At 47.5% G+C, this 15,000-nt stretch overlaps 1 protein-coding gene across 1 annotated transcript in view; it reads right to left on the bottom strand.

Annotated features, from left to right (window-relative positions):
* LOC143123517 (leucine-rich repeat transmembrane neuronal protein 4) overlaps positions 1-10,046 on the bottom strand; it is a 134,532-nt gene extending 124,486 nt beyond the window's left edge. The window contains exons 1-4 of the mRNA XM_076284970.1: positions 9,897-10,046; positions 7,996-7,999; positions 7,795-7,896; positions 3,251-4,812 (exon numbers count right to left, since the gene is read on the bottom strand). Coding sequence (XP_076141085.1) covers positions 3,251-4,812; positions 7,795-7,896; positions 7,996-7,999; positions 9,897-10,046 — 1,818 coding nt within the window. The remainder of the gene's footprint in view (positions 1-3,250; positions 4,813-7,794; positions 7,897-7,995; positions 8,000-9,896) is intronic.
* Positions 10,047-15,000: the final 4,954 nt, after the last annotated feature.

Genomic DNA, 15,000 nt, shown 5'->3' with positions numbered 1-15,000 from the left:
AACCTGTGATGTGCGTGATAAAAGAGTGCAAAAGATGCCAGCAACATACTAGTTTGCAAAAGAAGCAGAGATCTAATGTGTACCATCGGTGCATCAAAGGGCTCCCGTATCTTGAGGAAGTTGAATAACAGGCCTGTTTTCGGTTTAATGAAGGGCGCAGTTTGTGTGCGAGGGGGAACAAAGCTCCCGTGCTAAGGCTCGGGTGAGAATCAAAGATCTGGACATGAAGAACAGCATGAACAGCAGTCGAACGCAAAAAAAAAAGGCCAAGGGAGAGAACGCAAAAAGGAACAGGGAGTTTCTTCTTTTCTGCCTAAGAAGGTGAGATTAAAAACAAGCTCACTGGCACAGGTAGTGGAAGTAAAGTAGAGAGGCGGCAACACTCTCTGCTCCTTGGCCAAGGTAGCGTGGCGCGGCGCGAGATGGCTGTATTGGTGATCTAACAGGCTCATTAAGTGCAGATCAAACAGGAAGCGTTGAGTGCAGGAGGCGAGGAGAGGAGCGCTGAGAGACAGGATTCGCAGGGCGATATTCTCTTATGCTCTCCGATGCCGTATGCGTTTGAAGTCCCCTTACACGCCTTACCGTTGAGAAGGAAACACAGAAATCTCTTATATGAGATGGCAGCACGCTTTTTTATTAGTACTTATGTTTCATTTTTTTTTGCTGCTTTTATTTTTTTTTGTTGCCCCTAGCACGTCTCAGATATTGTTTATTATATAAGCAATTAACTTTCTGACCCGATGCACACACCCATTAAGCTCAACATACACACACACACACACACACACACACACACACACACACACACACACACACACACCAGTGACAGCCTCCGTGTTCTTGAGATGCCTTATTTCAGCAGAAGACACACCCGCAGGCGTCGAGGAAGCATTTGCGAAGACAAGACAACGCTCTCACAAGATGCACTCAAACAGAAGCCGAGGCCCCAATTACACGCGATGAAAACAACAGGCATTCAGAGCCGCGTCGCTGAAGTGTGTCATCATCATCATCGCCGCCCGCATCAACACGGCTCTCACCGAGAAGAGCAGTCATTGCTCAAAGACACAATATCGCAGGAAGCACCAACAAACACTCGGCGTTAGCCTCCTAGCATGCCCAGTGGAGAACCACACCTGTGTGCACTCTTCTGAGCCAATCAGTGGAGCGCCACACCTGTGTGCACTCTTCTGAGCCAATCAGTGGAGCGCCACACCTGTGTGCACTCTTCTGAGCCAATCAGTGGTGCACCCCGTCAGAGTCCTCAGCATACTCTGTGCCATTGTGTGTGTAAACAACCAAACAGCGGTTCAAGCAGCAGTCTTAGGCGCGGATCACATCAGCCAGCGGCAAGCGGCAGCAGCAAACGTAACGCAACGCTCAGACCATAATAAGTTTTATCTCGTTTCTAAGCAACACAAACGGTTTGTCAATTGAATACGTTCGCGTTGCGCTTTGAAAGTTGAACCAAGTTCAACGCTCAGCTTGTTCAACGCTAGCGTTACGCCAGCGTTGCCACCGTTCCGCTGCCGAACCATAGAGAACAATAGGAAACCTGCCACTTGCCGCTAGCTAATGTGATCCCCGCCTTATTGTGTGTGTCTCTGCCAGTGATGTAGTGTTATGTGAGTGAGTGGGCAGCTCCAGAGCACAACTTCTCCATCTCCTCCACCATAACAAACTCACTCTTCCCCATCTCCTGCACCATAACAATCTCACTCTCCTCCACCTCCTCCACCATAACAATCTCACTCTCCTCCACCTCCTCCTCCATAGCAATCTCACTTTCCTGCAGCAGTATGTACTGTACTATGGAAGGGATAATGCATTACTGTAGTACAATTATTTTGTATTATACAGATAATGCTATACAGATATTATACACAGATATCTTCATTTGATCTTATACACTACATAGCTCTCCTTTTACCTTTCCATTTACCTATTGATCTTATCTATCAGTAAATCTATCTTTTTGAATTGATCCATCTATCAATTGATCTTATCAGTCTGTCTGTCAGTCTGTCTGTCTGTCTGTCTATCTGTCAGTCTGTCAGTCAGTCTGTCTGTCTGTCTGTCGGTCTGTCTGTCTGTGGGTCTGGGTGTATAGTACTGTGTTCCTCTCTGCTCCCTGATGACAGTGAGTATGTTAACATGAAGGCAGCGGTCCGCTCTGCTCTGAGCCGGCTGAAGACTAAACACAGGCCCTGTGGAATTCAAACGCTGCAAGCACAGCGGGACGCTGCCGGCTATTGTGCTGAAATTGGCCGGGCTTATGTACGGGGAAAAGCTGTGGCATTGACGAGCTGGCTACTGAGAGCTGGGACGGGGAGAAGGGGGGAAAAAAAAAATCAATGGGCCATTTTGGAGAAGAATAAATGGGCAATCACACACATGAAAAGAACTCTCTGAATTCGAGAAGAATAACACTGTCACTTATTTCAGCGAGGCTGCCGTGTACTGTACCCGTATATGGCTATCCGGAACAGAGCGAACACGCCGCCGTGGGTGATACACAACATCAACATGTGCATTTTTTTACTCTCACCTCTGCCTCCTTTCAGAGGTACAGAAAAGAGAGAATAATGAAGAGCCTCGTGAACAAGTACTGATTTCTTGTTCATAGAAAAGCTGCTTTTTGCCAGAGGACAGCACAGATAATACAAGGGGCCCTAAAACCTCACGCTGGAGATATATCAAGCATCTTATCAGCGTTTACATCCTGCATAACAAAACACAGGCAGGCACTAGGCCGGTGTGTGTTTGAGTGTGTGTGTGTGTGAGCAGGCAGCAGGCGTGGTGTGTGTGTGGGGAGTTGAGATTACCATCACATGTGTTCTCCTAAAAAACAAAGAAAGCCCTGAAGAAGGCTGAGTGTGTGTATTTGTGGGATTATGTGTGTGTGTGTGTGTGTGTGTGTGTGTGTGTGTGTGTGTGTGTGTGTGTGTGTGTGTGTGAGTGTGTGTGTCAGTCAGTGTGTGTGTCAGTCGGTGTGTGTGTGTGTGTGTGTGTGTGTGTGTGTGTGTGTGTATTTGTGTGAGTATGTTAATGTATGTTTTTGTATGCATTTTTTAAATGTGTGTTTAACTGTGTGCATGTGTACAGTATGTGTGAGTACTAGTGTGTCTGTGTGTCTGCATGTGTTAGTGTGTGTGTGTGTGTGTGTGTATTTCTGTGTGTGTGTGTGTGTGTGTGTGTGTGTGTTCATTCAGCAGGGTGGCAGCAGAGCATGCCGCGTGTGTCCTACCTCACACTCGCGCGAGCCAGAGACGGAGTAGGCGCAGGGTCCGGTTCCGTTGACCAGCACGTCGCTGGCCTCGGGTCCGGCGGGCTTGTAGTCCACATAGTACTCCTGCAGTGGAGAGCTGAGAGTGCTCTCCGTCTCGCGGGCCTTTTTCCGCCGTTTCCGCGCCGACGCCGAGTTCTCCTGCAGCTGCTTGACGCTGCTCGGGTAGCGCTTCCACGACACGTAGATGACCAGCAGGATCATGGCCACCGACAGGAAGAGCGCCACGCTGCCCGCCACGATCTTGTGGAAGGACACGGGCTCCCGGTCCTGGTCGGGAGGAGGCGGCGCCGCCGACTGGGTCGGGGGAAAGGGGGTGGCCAACACCCAGGGGGTGCCTGCTTCAACCGCTTTCCTCCCGTGGCCAGAGGTGAGGGGCGTGTGGGGTCGGGGCTCGGTCTCGGCGGGGGTTCGGGCGGCGGTGGGTGCGTTGGCGGTCGGAGTGAGCTTGCAGACGCCATTGGTCTCCACGGCCTCCATGACCTTCTCGCCCTGCTGCTCCTTGGGCGAGGCGCAGATCATGGTGATCTCCTTGGTGCCGCCCTTGATGTTCCTCAGAAAGGCCACCAGGGGGCAGACGGCGGCGCCGCAGTCCCACATGTTGCCCGCCAGGCTGATGGTGGTGACCGACACCCAGTTGGCCACGGCCTCGGCCGACACGTTCACCAGCTTGTTGGAGTCCAGGTTGAGGGTGTGCAGAGAGGGCATCCACTGGTACACCTCGGGGTCGATCTCCTGGAGCTCGTTGCCGGACAGGTCCATCTTCAGCAGAGACGTCCAGGTCCACGTCAGCGCCTGGTTCATGGAGCGGATGCGGTTCCACTGCAGGTAAAGCGCGCGCAGGTTGTAGAGGCGTGGGAACAGCGAGAAGTTGATCTTGGAGAACTGGTTGTGCTCCAGGTGCAGCTCGGTCAGCTTGACCAGGCCCGAGAAGGCGTTCCGCGTGATGCTGCGCAGGCGGTTGTAGCCCAGGTCCAGGAACTCCAGGTTGCGGCAGTCCTGGAACAGACGCACGGGGATGTTCTTGAGCGAGTTGGAGCGCATGTGGAGGCTCAGCAGCTTGCGCAGGCCCTGGAACTGACCCGGCTGCAGAGCCTGGAGCTTGTTGTAGGACAGATCCAGGTTACGCAGGTTGGGGACCGGGTGGAAGGTGGTGTTGTGCAGCATGGTGATCTTGTTGGAGCTCAGGATGAGCTCCTTCAGCCTCCGGATGCCCTGAAAGGCGCGCGCGTCCACGCTGGCGATGTAGTTGTGGTCCAGGTAGAGCCAGATGAGCTGGTTGAGACCCACGAACTGACCGGCGCGCAGACCGGCTAAGCTGTTGTAGCGCAGCGACAGGCCCTGGCAGCCGCCCGACAGGTTCTTGGGCACGTCGCGGAAGGCGCTGGACTCGCAGTAGACGATCTTGCCGTCGCAGCGGCAGCTCTTGGGACACGGGCGCTCCGCGAGGCACGGCAACGCCGACAGCCACGCCTGCACCAGCAGCAGGGGCACCATGAACCAGCGCCGCCGCATGGCCGAACCTGGAATTACACCAACACACACACACACAAACACAAACACACACACACACACACACACACAACCACACACACACACACACACACACACACACACACACACACACACACACACACACAACCACACAGGGAATAGAAGAGAGGATAGCAATTCGATTAGATATAGCAACAGGAAGGGAGAGCTGTGGTCAAGCAAGGGTTTTCGTTGTCCTTTAATTGCCGGACATTGGCCGGAAAAAAAATGAAATTAAAAATAAAAAAATAAAAAAATGTAATCTCTCCGGTCAAATTGTCTGATTAAAATTGGCTAATAATTACGCCACAATCCACAATCTGAATTGGAGAATAAGCCTAAAATGTAGGCCTATACCAAATATGTTTTATGTTTATGGTTTATGTTTTAAAGGAACAGGCTCTACAGTTTGAAAGTTATTAAACAACACACATATGCTGCATTACAAAATAGGAAGCGCATGCTTTAAGCGATGGATGATGGTAAATCGGTAACGCCTGAAGCCTCAAATGTCCGGTCAGCTCCACCACCACCAGAGAAAAAGCCGAAGTGTCGGGCGTACTGTAGGCCTATCTGTCGGAATCAGTGACGTTGGAAGTGGAGGTGCGGGGTGTGCGGCTACACCCAGACACTTGCCATTTTCCGTGTAGACAGACCCACTGGACATGCAACTGTGTTCTGTTCCCAGAGCATGCTTCCTCTGTCTATGATCTGCAGGGTAAGGGCCCCATGGATAATTTGCGGCACAATCGAATGGTAGGCTATCATTGAACTGCGGACAGAAAGAAAAAGAAACCAAACCTTTTCCAGAATAGGAAATATTTCTTAATTTAGTGTTATCAAATAAAGAGGAATAGCAATAGGGGGCAGTGGTGCGAGCGCTCATTTAATGTGTGTGCGCATCTGCACAAGTGAAACTGTTGAACCACTGGAGATAACGTGGGAGCAACAAACAAGCCTATTTAAAACAACGAACAAAGCGGATTCTTGCTTTCCGAAAACAGCATAAAGACTGGCTAGATCTTTAAACTGACACTAGTTAAGCATGATTAAGTTAGGCTAATGAACATGTTGCATTCTATACGGCCTGATTATGTCCTTCTTTAAGTTACATAGCCTGTCTCCAGTTTTCCTCAACTTGACTAATTAAGAAGTGATAATAGAATATTTGACCGACATATCATCAAAATGTCCGGAAAACGACAGCTCTCATTTTCTTCAAGCGGAAACTCTGGTCCAAGCATCCCAAAATATATGGATTTCAGTTCCCATGGGGACCCGAGCCTGATGGATTTAATACACACACATTTCCTGCTCCAGCTCCCATCCTTCTCTCCCACTCAGTTCATGTCCATCTCTAGTGTCCTGTCTCAATAAAAGAAATAATAAACCCCATGGTCCATCTCTAGCGTCCTGTCTCAATAAAATAAATAATAAACCCCATGGTCAATCTTTACTGTCCTGTCTCAATAAAATAAATAATAAACCCCATGGTCAATCTCTACTGTCCTGTCTCAATAAAAGAAATAATAAACCCCATGGTCAATCTCTACTGTCCTGTCTCAATAAAAGAAATAATAAACCCCATGGTCAATCTCTACTGTCCTGTCTCAATAAAAGAAATAATAAACCCCATGGTCAATCTCTACTGTCCTGTCTCAATAAAAGAAATAATAAACCCCATGGTCAATCTCTACTGTCCTGTCTCAATAAAAGCAATAATAAAACCATGATCAGTCTCTCATGTCCTATCTAAATAAAAGCAAAACGCTCCCAAAAAAGAAACATCAATTAGCCACGCTGTTACTGTAGGGCTCCCTCCCTCCCTCGCTTGCTTACTCACACACACACACACACACACACAGACACACACACAGACACACACACACACACACACACACACACACACACAGACACACACACACACACACACACACACACACACACACACGCTTGCTTGCGCTGCTGCCTGTGTGCTTTGCGTCAGAGCACCGAGGGGAAGAGTAGGGCCACTCGCAGGCACATTTGTGTGTTCTGGGGACGTAATTATTTTGGTGCTCCATTGTGGACAGGTGGTTATTTACACTGTTGGAGGCTGTACAAGCCACATTCAGTGCATAGCATTCTTCTACAGCAGCACATAATGCACAGTCCAGTCCAACTGATCTTTTTGCATGATTGTGTTGCCGAGTTGCTCTTTTCAGGCAGTGTTTAAATTCAGCTGAACTGTCATGAGAAATAAGAACCTTTGTAAAGTAGTCAACAGGATTGACACATACACCCTCAAACATCTTACAGTGATGTAAGGCACTGAAAAATGCAACGCTACAACAGGCACCTTTCCAGAGAAGCAAATTGACTCTTAAACTACCTGCCTGCTACAGCTTGTTTTGCTGTGTGATACAAGAGCAAAACAAAAGTCTTCAGAATGCAAAATGTCATTTTTCAGCTTTTTTTTAAATTACTATTTTTATTTTCTTTGAAGATGCATTCCCCTACAAAATCCTCCCAATTAGAGAATAATATATATTTTTTGTTTGTTTTGCAATGTCAGTTTTCTGCAATATTGTGCAGCCCTAAACCAACGGAGAGCTGACTCTGGCCCATGCCTGGCCCTGCTCCGGCTCTGATGTGGCTGTGATCCGGCTGTGATGCGGCAGTGGGTTCATCCCTGAGTCAGCTTCCGTCACCTCTAATCAGTTATGCTGGGTGAGCAGGGCTGAGCCACTCCTAATTATAAACATGTACATCAATTAACCGCTCAACCCCGACCACACAGCTCCACTCCACTCCGTTCTCCACTCTCCGCTCCACAGTGGTCTGCTCTGCCCGGCTTGGTCACTCGTGCACACGAGGGTGGGGGGGGGGGGGTAGGGAGGGGTGAGGATGTTTTTGTCATTTGGTTTTGAACCCCCACCTAACCCCCTTCTCCAACTCCCTCCACCCCCCCCCATCTCCCCCCCCCCTCTCACAAGGGCACGTTCCAGCTGTCCCCGTCAGCAGTGTGCAGTGCACAGCCCTCTCTGAGTCCCACGGGAGCGGAGCAGCACAGGAGGCGCCATAAAAGGGGCCGGCTGGAAGCCAAGCGCATCAGCATTCACACCGGCACGCCTCCGTACACAAATCTGGAGGCGTAGCAATTTAGCCGCTTAGCTCAGCTCTGCTCTGCTCACCACTCTGCGCTCAGGCACAGCACAGCACAGCACAGCACAGCACAGCACAGCACAGCACAGCACAGCACAGGTATTTAAAGTAGGCATAACTGAATCATGGCTTCCACCATAAAAAGGCTTGAACCCAACCAGAAAAGGGGTGAACCCATCAGAATCCATATCAGATGATAGCTCAGGCTGGAAACCCGTGCATCTTTTTCTGCTGTTTCTGTTACAATTTTGCCAGGACCAATCACAAGCTGCCTTTTCCACCTGGCGCGCTATTGGCAGGTTTAAAACGGTGATAATAGCAGAAGAGTTTTTGCGTCGCTCTGCAAATGTCACCCCGTTCGTTGGTCAGACTGGTGAATGACTATCCAATTGCGTACAGAGTCATTTGAACTGTGCCCGTTGATCCCGCCTCTTGTGCAGTAGAAAATACATAGCGGACTCCCCAGACCAATGTTCAATCTTAAGAGATTGAGTTTGGTCTGGTGAAAGTCAGACTAAGGCTTCTCCAATGTTGTAGAAAGAAATGGCTGATCTTGAAATATCTACATTGCCTATTATCAGCAACAATTCAATCCAATGTTCCAAAGGCACATTCTGTTTACTAATCTGATATCATTTTAAAAGGCTAACTGAAAAAACATTGGAGAACCCTTTTGCAATTATGTAATCACATCATGTAATCTAAAAACTGCTGCCCTGATTAAAAAAAAACAATGCAACTGATCTCAGCTGGTATTCTGTCTATAATGGAGTGGAATGGAAATTTCTAAGTGACCTCAAACTTTTGACCGATAGTATGTGTGTGTGTGTGTGTGTGTGTGTGTGTGTGTGTGTGTGTGTGTGTGTTTGTGTGTGTGTGTGTGTATGTGTGTGTGTGCAGTAATGGAGATGCTTTTATAATGTATTTGTGTCAATCTGCACTGTATTTAATAAATATCCATTGTTCAATAATTCTCTTTCACTTTAGAAAGGACTTTGCCAGCAAACTCTTTGATGAGAAGCAGCTTATCAGCAACATAGAGCATGTGCTAACCAATAGAGCTATTGTGTTGGTTGCCAAGCATCTGCTAAATCCATATGGACGTTTCTGTGTGGTGTCTCTGTGTGTGCATGGGTAAAGCAACTCTGTGTGTTGTTGTGTTTGTGTGTGTGTGTGTGTGTGTGTGTGTGTGTGTGTGTGTGTGTGTGTGTGTGTGTGTGTGTGTGTGTCCTTGTGATATGATTTTTCAATGCACAACTAGTGTTGCTTTAATGTATTTTCCATGTACAGTATATATAGCACACCCCATATGCTGTGCTGCCTAGTGCAATACCAGAGTTATTATGAACTTTATCGAGATATTTGCTGCACTGAACCATCTCCAATGTCTAATTTCCAGTAAGAAATTAAAATACATAGTAGACTACTGTCATTTTTCTATTGATCACATTATATCTAGCAGCTGCAGAAATGCTTCCCGTCGTAGAGATATCATCTTTGGCCACATACTCTACCAGGCACCTCTTCAGTAGATATGACATGTTTTCAGCTGGATATAAATCCCATGGCCTGATTAACGAGTGATTCACCTTGTGCTCATGGTGTGAGGTCACCCTTGACCAAAGGATCTGATTTTTTGCATGGGCTCTCTGAATACTGACATGTTCATGCTTCTTACATAAGGGACAACCTGTGACTGTGTCTGCAGTGACTTTCCTAAATGAACACCAGACATCTAGTGCAAACACGACACTTGCTTCAAACCTCAAAGCAACAGTCAGTTTTAACCAACTCTGTTTTCCTAGGTCCTGACTATTCTTTGGTTCCACATTCCCAGCCTTAGGTTCCAACATTTTCAGCTCCTGATCAGCCTTTGGTTCCACATTCCCTGGCTCTTGTTCTATGTTCCAAGTGCCACAAACCCCTTCACTGGCCCTGGGTCCGGTGCTGGTTCTGTGTCTGTTGGTGCTGGTTCCGTCTCTGATGCTGGTTCCGGGCTCTGGTTCTCCATAATTAACAGCAGCAGCAGCAGCAGCACGGCTCTGTGAACTGCTGTGTGGAAGCCGAAGCTGGCAGCCATGGCTGAAGCAAAAACAGCAACAACAGCAACAGCAGGCTACTGGCGGCCGGCAGTCAGACAATAGTCCTGGCCAGAGGCCGAGCGAGAGCAGCCACACGACCTCCCCTTCCACCCCCCTGTTGACACGCCTGAGCCATTCTATTAGGCACAAATTATAATCCAAATGGGCTACAGCTTGCCAAAGCACTTTTATTTACATGCCTCTCTGATGCTTCTCTGCTCTCCCTGCACTCCAACAGCCCCCCCCCCAACACACACACACACACACACACACACACACACACACACACACACACACACACACACACACACACACAAACACACACACACACAAACACACAAACACACACACACACAAACACACACACGCTTGCTTGCGCTGCTGCCTGTGTGCTTTGCGTCAGAGCACCGAGGGGAAGAGTAGGGCCACTCGCAGGCACATTTGTGTGTTCTGGGGAGGTAATTATTTTGGTGCTCCATTGTGGACAGGTTATTTACACTGTTGGAGGCTGTACAAGCCACAAGCATTCAGTGCATAGAATTCTTGTACAGCACATTATATGCAGCCTATTCTGACCAAATCATCTTTTGGCATGTAATCCATTCTATGTCTGATTGCACAGCCAAGTTATTTTTTCAGACAATGCTTACAAAGCAGTTTATATTCAGTTCAACTGACTAAAGTAGTCGAAAGGATTGACACACACACATCCTAAAACATTGTCGTTTAAGGCAATGAAAAATGTAAAAGTTATCAGTTGTGAATGTGCGTCTAGATGTTTGCGGGAGAGATACATCATTTTCATTCGCTGGCGAATTCATTTACGGTTATAAATAACAAGTGTCAGAAGTAAGCACCAGTATGATTGCCATTCAAATAAATCTAGAAGCCTTCAATCCATCACAACCAATCACTCATCTGGAGCATGCAGGCGTCCGTGCATCAGAGTGTTTATTTTAAACACCCAACCTTCCCCCAGTGCACAGAGAAGGTAACGGCAGTGAATGCGCGACCTCAGCAGAACCGGTAGACTAAACGAGCAGAAACAGCACCATGTCTGAGACCTGAGCATTTCGCAAACATCACAAACACGTTGCTTTAAAGCATTTCACCTCTGTCACAGCCTCAGTCATTATGAATAGATAACATCTATCTATAACGATATAATAATAATAATATAATATAATAACATATAATATAATTAAGCTAATGTAAATATCTAAATCTTAACTTTGCTAAATGTGAGCTGACTGGTGCCTAGATCTCTTACAGTTTGTTGATCTGATTGCAGTCTACAGTACATGACTCTCCAACACCCAACCATGCAGACCTGGATTGGTGCATGGAATGTAAGAGATCTACAGGACATGGCAGGCCAACTCGGGGCTCCACGCGTGTAACCGAACCGAATTTCGTGAGATAAATAAAGCGGCAAAATTATTTGCCATCTTTGGCAGAATGCCACATCCATGAAACCCATGAATTTCACATAACATTGTTTTGAGACCTTTAAATGTTAGGTGCTCAGAAATCAATTAGTCGGCTGGATGTCCATATACAGTATGTTAGTCAAGCATATGCTCAGAAATTTTAGAGGGGCATAAAAAAGCTTTTACTCATTGGCCAAATATCTTCTCAAAGTTTGATCTCATTTGATTTCGAAACGGACGAGAGTTAAATCAGTCTGATCATTTCATACAAACGGAAGCCCAGTTATTATTAGTCAGAATAATTTAGGAGGCTGTTGAGGAGTCAGATTTGGATCTGATGAATACTCGGTTCTCTCTCTCGTTCTCTGTCTCTCTCCATTTTCCAACACGCGCTCACGCGCGCGGCCGCGCGCCATCGTGGTGGGCGGGAGAGGGGGGTAAGGGACACCTGATGACAAGTCACAAAATATGTGTATAGGTGTGTTTACGATTTACCGAACAAACGAGGAGCAGCAGAGCTGGCCAAATACAGCTACGTCAATAACGCCAAGGGGGGAAACGTCCAATCCTAAACGAGAATTAGGCTACGTGGTCCACAAATCACTTTGCTAACTCAACGCACTTATCCAATAAATCAGCATATCTGTCGCCATACACAATTATGCACAAAATATGTTGCATAAAGTTCGCTGACCTCGATTACGAGACACCTTAGGCAATCTGGGTCCAGAAAACACAGTGGATTCGGTCCATTCTGTAAACCATTTGGGGGAAATGCAGGAGGGAGCCATCGATAAAAAATACATTTATAGAGGCTTCAAATAGCATTTTTTGTGTTTTGGGTATGTGCAATACATAATTGTATATTCGCTGCGTGGCTACCTGTTTATTAGACCTGAAGGGAACTGCAAGGGAATCTACCGCGCTTGGATATCTCTACAATTAAAGAAAAAAACACTATTGATGAACAAAAAGAGGTAGTATTTCACTAAGAAAACATTTAACACGTAGCACCAATGCGATACAACACATTTACATCGACAGTGATATCAACTCTTAGCACGACGCGCTGGTGAAATCTATTTAAGGGAATTGAAGGTTACACACGCAACCGCTGAGGTTGCAGGTTTCGGCTGTTTTTCATAGTTCGGGCATTCGGCCACACTCACCCATGTCCGCTGATATTTCAGCTCCTGTCCACGGGGTTTAGAGGCTTCTCGCGGCCGACAGACGACTCCGCATGACACACTTACACTGCTCAGATCAGTTCGGCTCGGTTCTGTTGCAGGACCTCGGCAGCTCGCGCAGCCGCTGATCTTGACGCGCACCTGCTAACGGCTGCCGCCAGAACACCGGTGAGCATAAGATCCGTGATATCCGAATGTCAAACGGACAAGCCCATGGAACATATCTCTTTTTGGCGCTCAGTTGATTTGACAAAAGTACGTGCAACTATACATACAGTCAGTGCGTCAAAACAATACGGGTCTTCTCCACGATTTGATGCTGTCAACGCGGGATGCAAAAGAATCCAGACTATTCCACATCCAAGTTACATAAAGCAATACACCACCATGTTAAGTTGAAAATTCCCAGACAAGACGTTCTCGCCACCTCACGTCTATCCATTCTGGCACACTGCGCAAGCTGTCTCTCTCCCGAGAGACGGGGACCGGGGACGGCTCCAGCTTCCCTTTGTGAGAATGCGTCTGAGTGCGTTTGAGTGGAGCCCACTAGACTGACAAGGAGTTCGCATCGCACACACACACACACCATAAAATAAAAAAAATAAATCTGCAGAAAGCTTCAGTCGCTTTGCAGAAAACAATAATAAAACACTACAGGTAAACGTACTTCTGTTTGAACAATATCTCTGTCTTCGACGATCAACCCCACATCGGACAAAAACGGAGCAGGAGGCTTTTCACTGGTTAACATCTCGTCTGCTTGTCGTGCGGTAACTTTGTAAGACAGAATCCGAATGCCCTCTTCTGGCGAGAAGGCATCTGTGGTTACGGTGTCTCAGTGATTTTTCCCACGGGTATACACGAATCAATTCAGCTTCACGCATGTTAAAAAACAAAAGCGACATACCATTTCAGCAGGCACCTTAAGTTAAGTCATAGTTAAGCTAATTTAGGAAGCCGGCATCGTATAGTGTTCAGTGCAGTTATAGGCTACAGCGTGGGCAGGACACCACAATCTCTAAGTATGGTTCGATCAAAAAATATATATTTTGAAAAAACAAAAACGACCATACTGCTGATGGCATGTTTGTGTTCAGCTGGTCGCATCGCCCCCGCTACGGTGCCGTCCACATGCTGAGCTTGGCTAAATGGACCAGGCTATCGCCAGGTTGTCATTTGTTACTCCACCGGCACACCCTCAGGACCTCATCAGCGCTCAGTTTGTTTCATAATGGGCTCCTTAGCCCGTCACCTCACACACAGTGATTTCCACCATAAAACATTAACACACGCACACACACACACACACACACACACACACAAGAAAAGCACACTCTTGCAGGCACCACACACTCACAGACACACACAAACACAGATGCAGGCAACACACCACCAACACACACACACACACACAAACAGATATAAAGTCAACACACTTGGGCACACAGGCATGCATGCTGTACACACACACACACACACACACACACCATACAGAAAGCTAAACACACACACACACACACACACACACACGCATACACATTAACCAGGTGTACTCCGTTGTGCATCTATCAGAGGCTTTGTCAGGAGGACACCCCTGAGACTGTTCCACAGAGTCCGTTTGTATAGATCTGCCCCTCAGGATTTACCTGCCTCATGCCATCTGCTTACATGCTGTGCTATCCACTCCCACTGCAGGCTGTGACTCAAAACATCGGGGGACAGGAATGCACACAGATGCATATCCCGAGAGAGAGAGAGAGAGAGAGAGAGAGAGAGAGAGAGAGAGAGAGAGAGAGAAAGAGAGAGAAACTGTGGGGTCATCATGGTAGCCATGTCTGACTGGACATTTCCTTACTGACCTGTTGTCAGCGGCGGGAAGAGGCTTTTCCTGGCCGGACTTGTTTCACCCTGGCTCTGGACCCCGCTCAGCTGTTTTACTGTACCCAGGGGTGCAATGCAAGCTCACATTTTGGGTGGGCACAATTAGAGTGGGGATGCTGAGTGTAGTAGAAAGAATCATAATGACACAATTATCTGAAATGTTGTCATATTCAAAGTCTCTAGGGGGATTACGTTAAAATGCAACCAAAGTCTGGGTGGGCACTCGCCCACATAGTTTCAGTGGGCACTATGCCACTGAGAGTTACCCAGGTGCCCACTGAGGTAAACAAGAGCAGTGCCAATGCTGGAGATGGTGCAGAAGGAACAGCTGATCCCACTCTTATCCGGCTATCCAGTGATATTCTTTTCCACAGATATTGGGTGAAAAATTACCTGGAGAACATAAAATGTTCAGTGGGCAACAGTGGGCAAGTTGCAATCACCAAATCAGAACA

This window comes from Alosa pseudoharengus, unplaced genomic scaffold (assembly GCF_046254945.1).
Source record: "Alosa pseudoharengus isolate Yale_2024_CS ecotype anadromous, Long Island Sound unplaced genomic scaffold, YU_APseudo_1.1 YU_APseudo_1.1_scf_14, whole genome shotgun sequence".
In the NCBI taxonomy this organism is placed as follows: domain Eukaryota; kingdom Metazoa; phylum Chordata; class Actinopteri; order Clupeiformes; family Clupeidae; genus Alosa; species Alosa pseudoharengus.
Note: the sequence above shows the minus strand (reverse complement) of the source record. Positions and strands in the feature narration are given on the sequence as shown.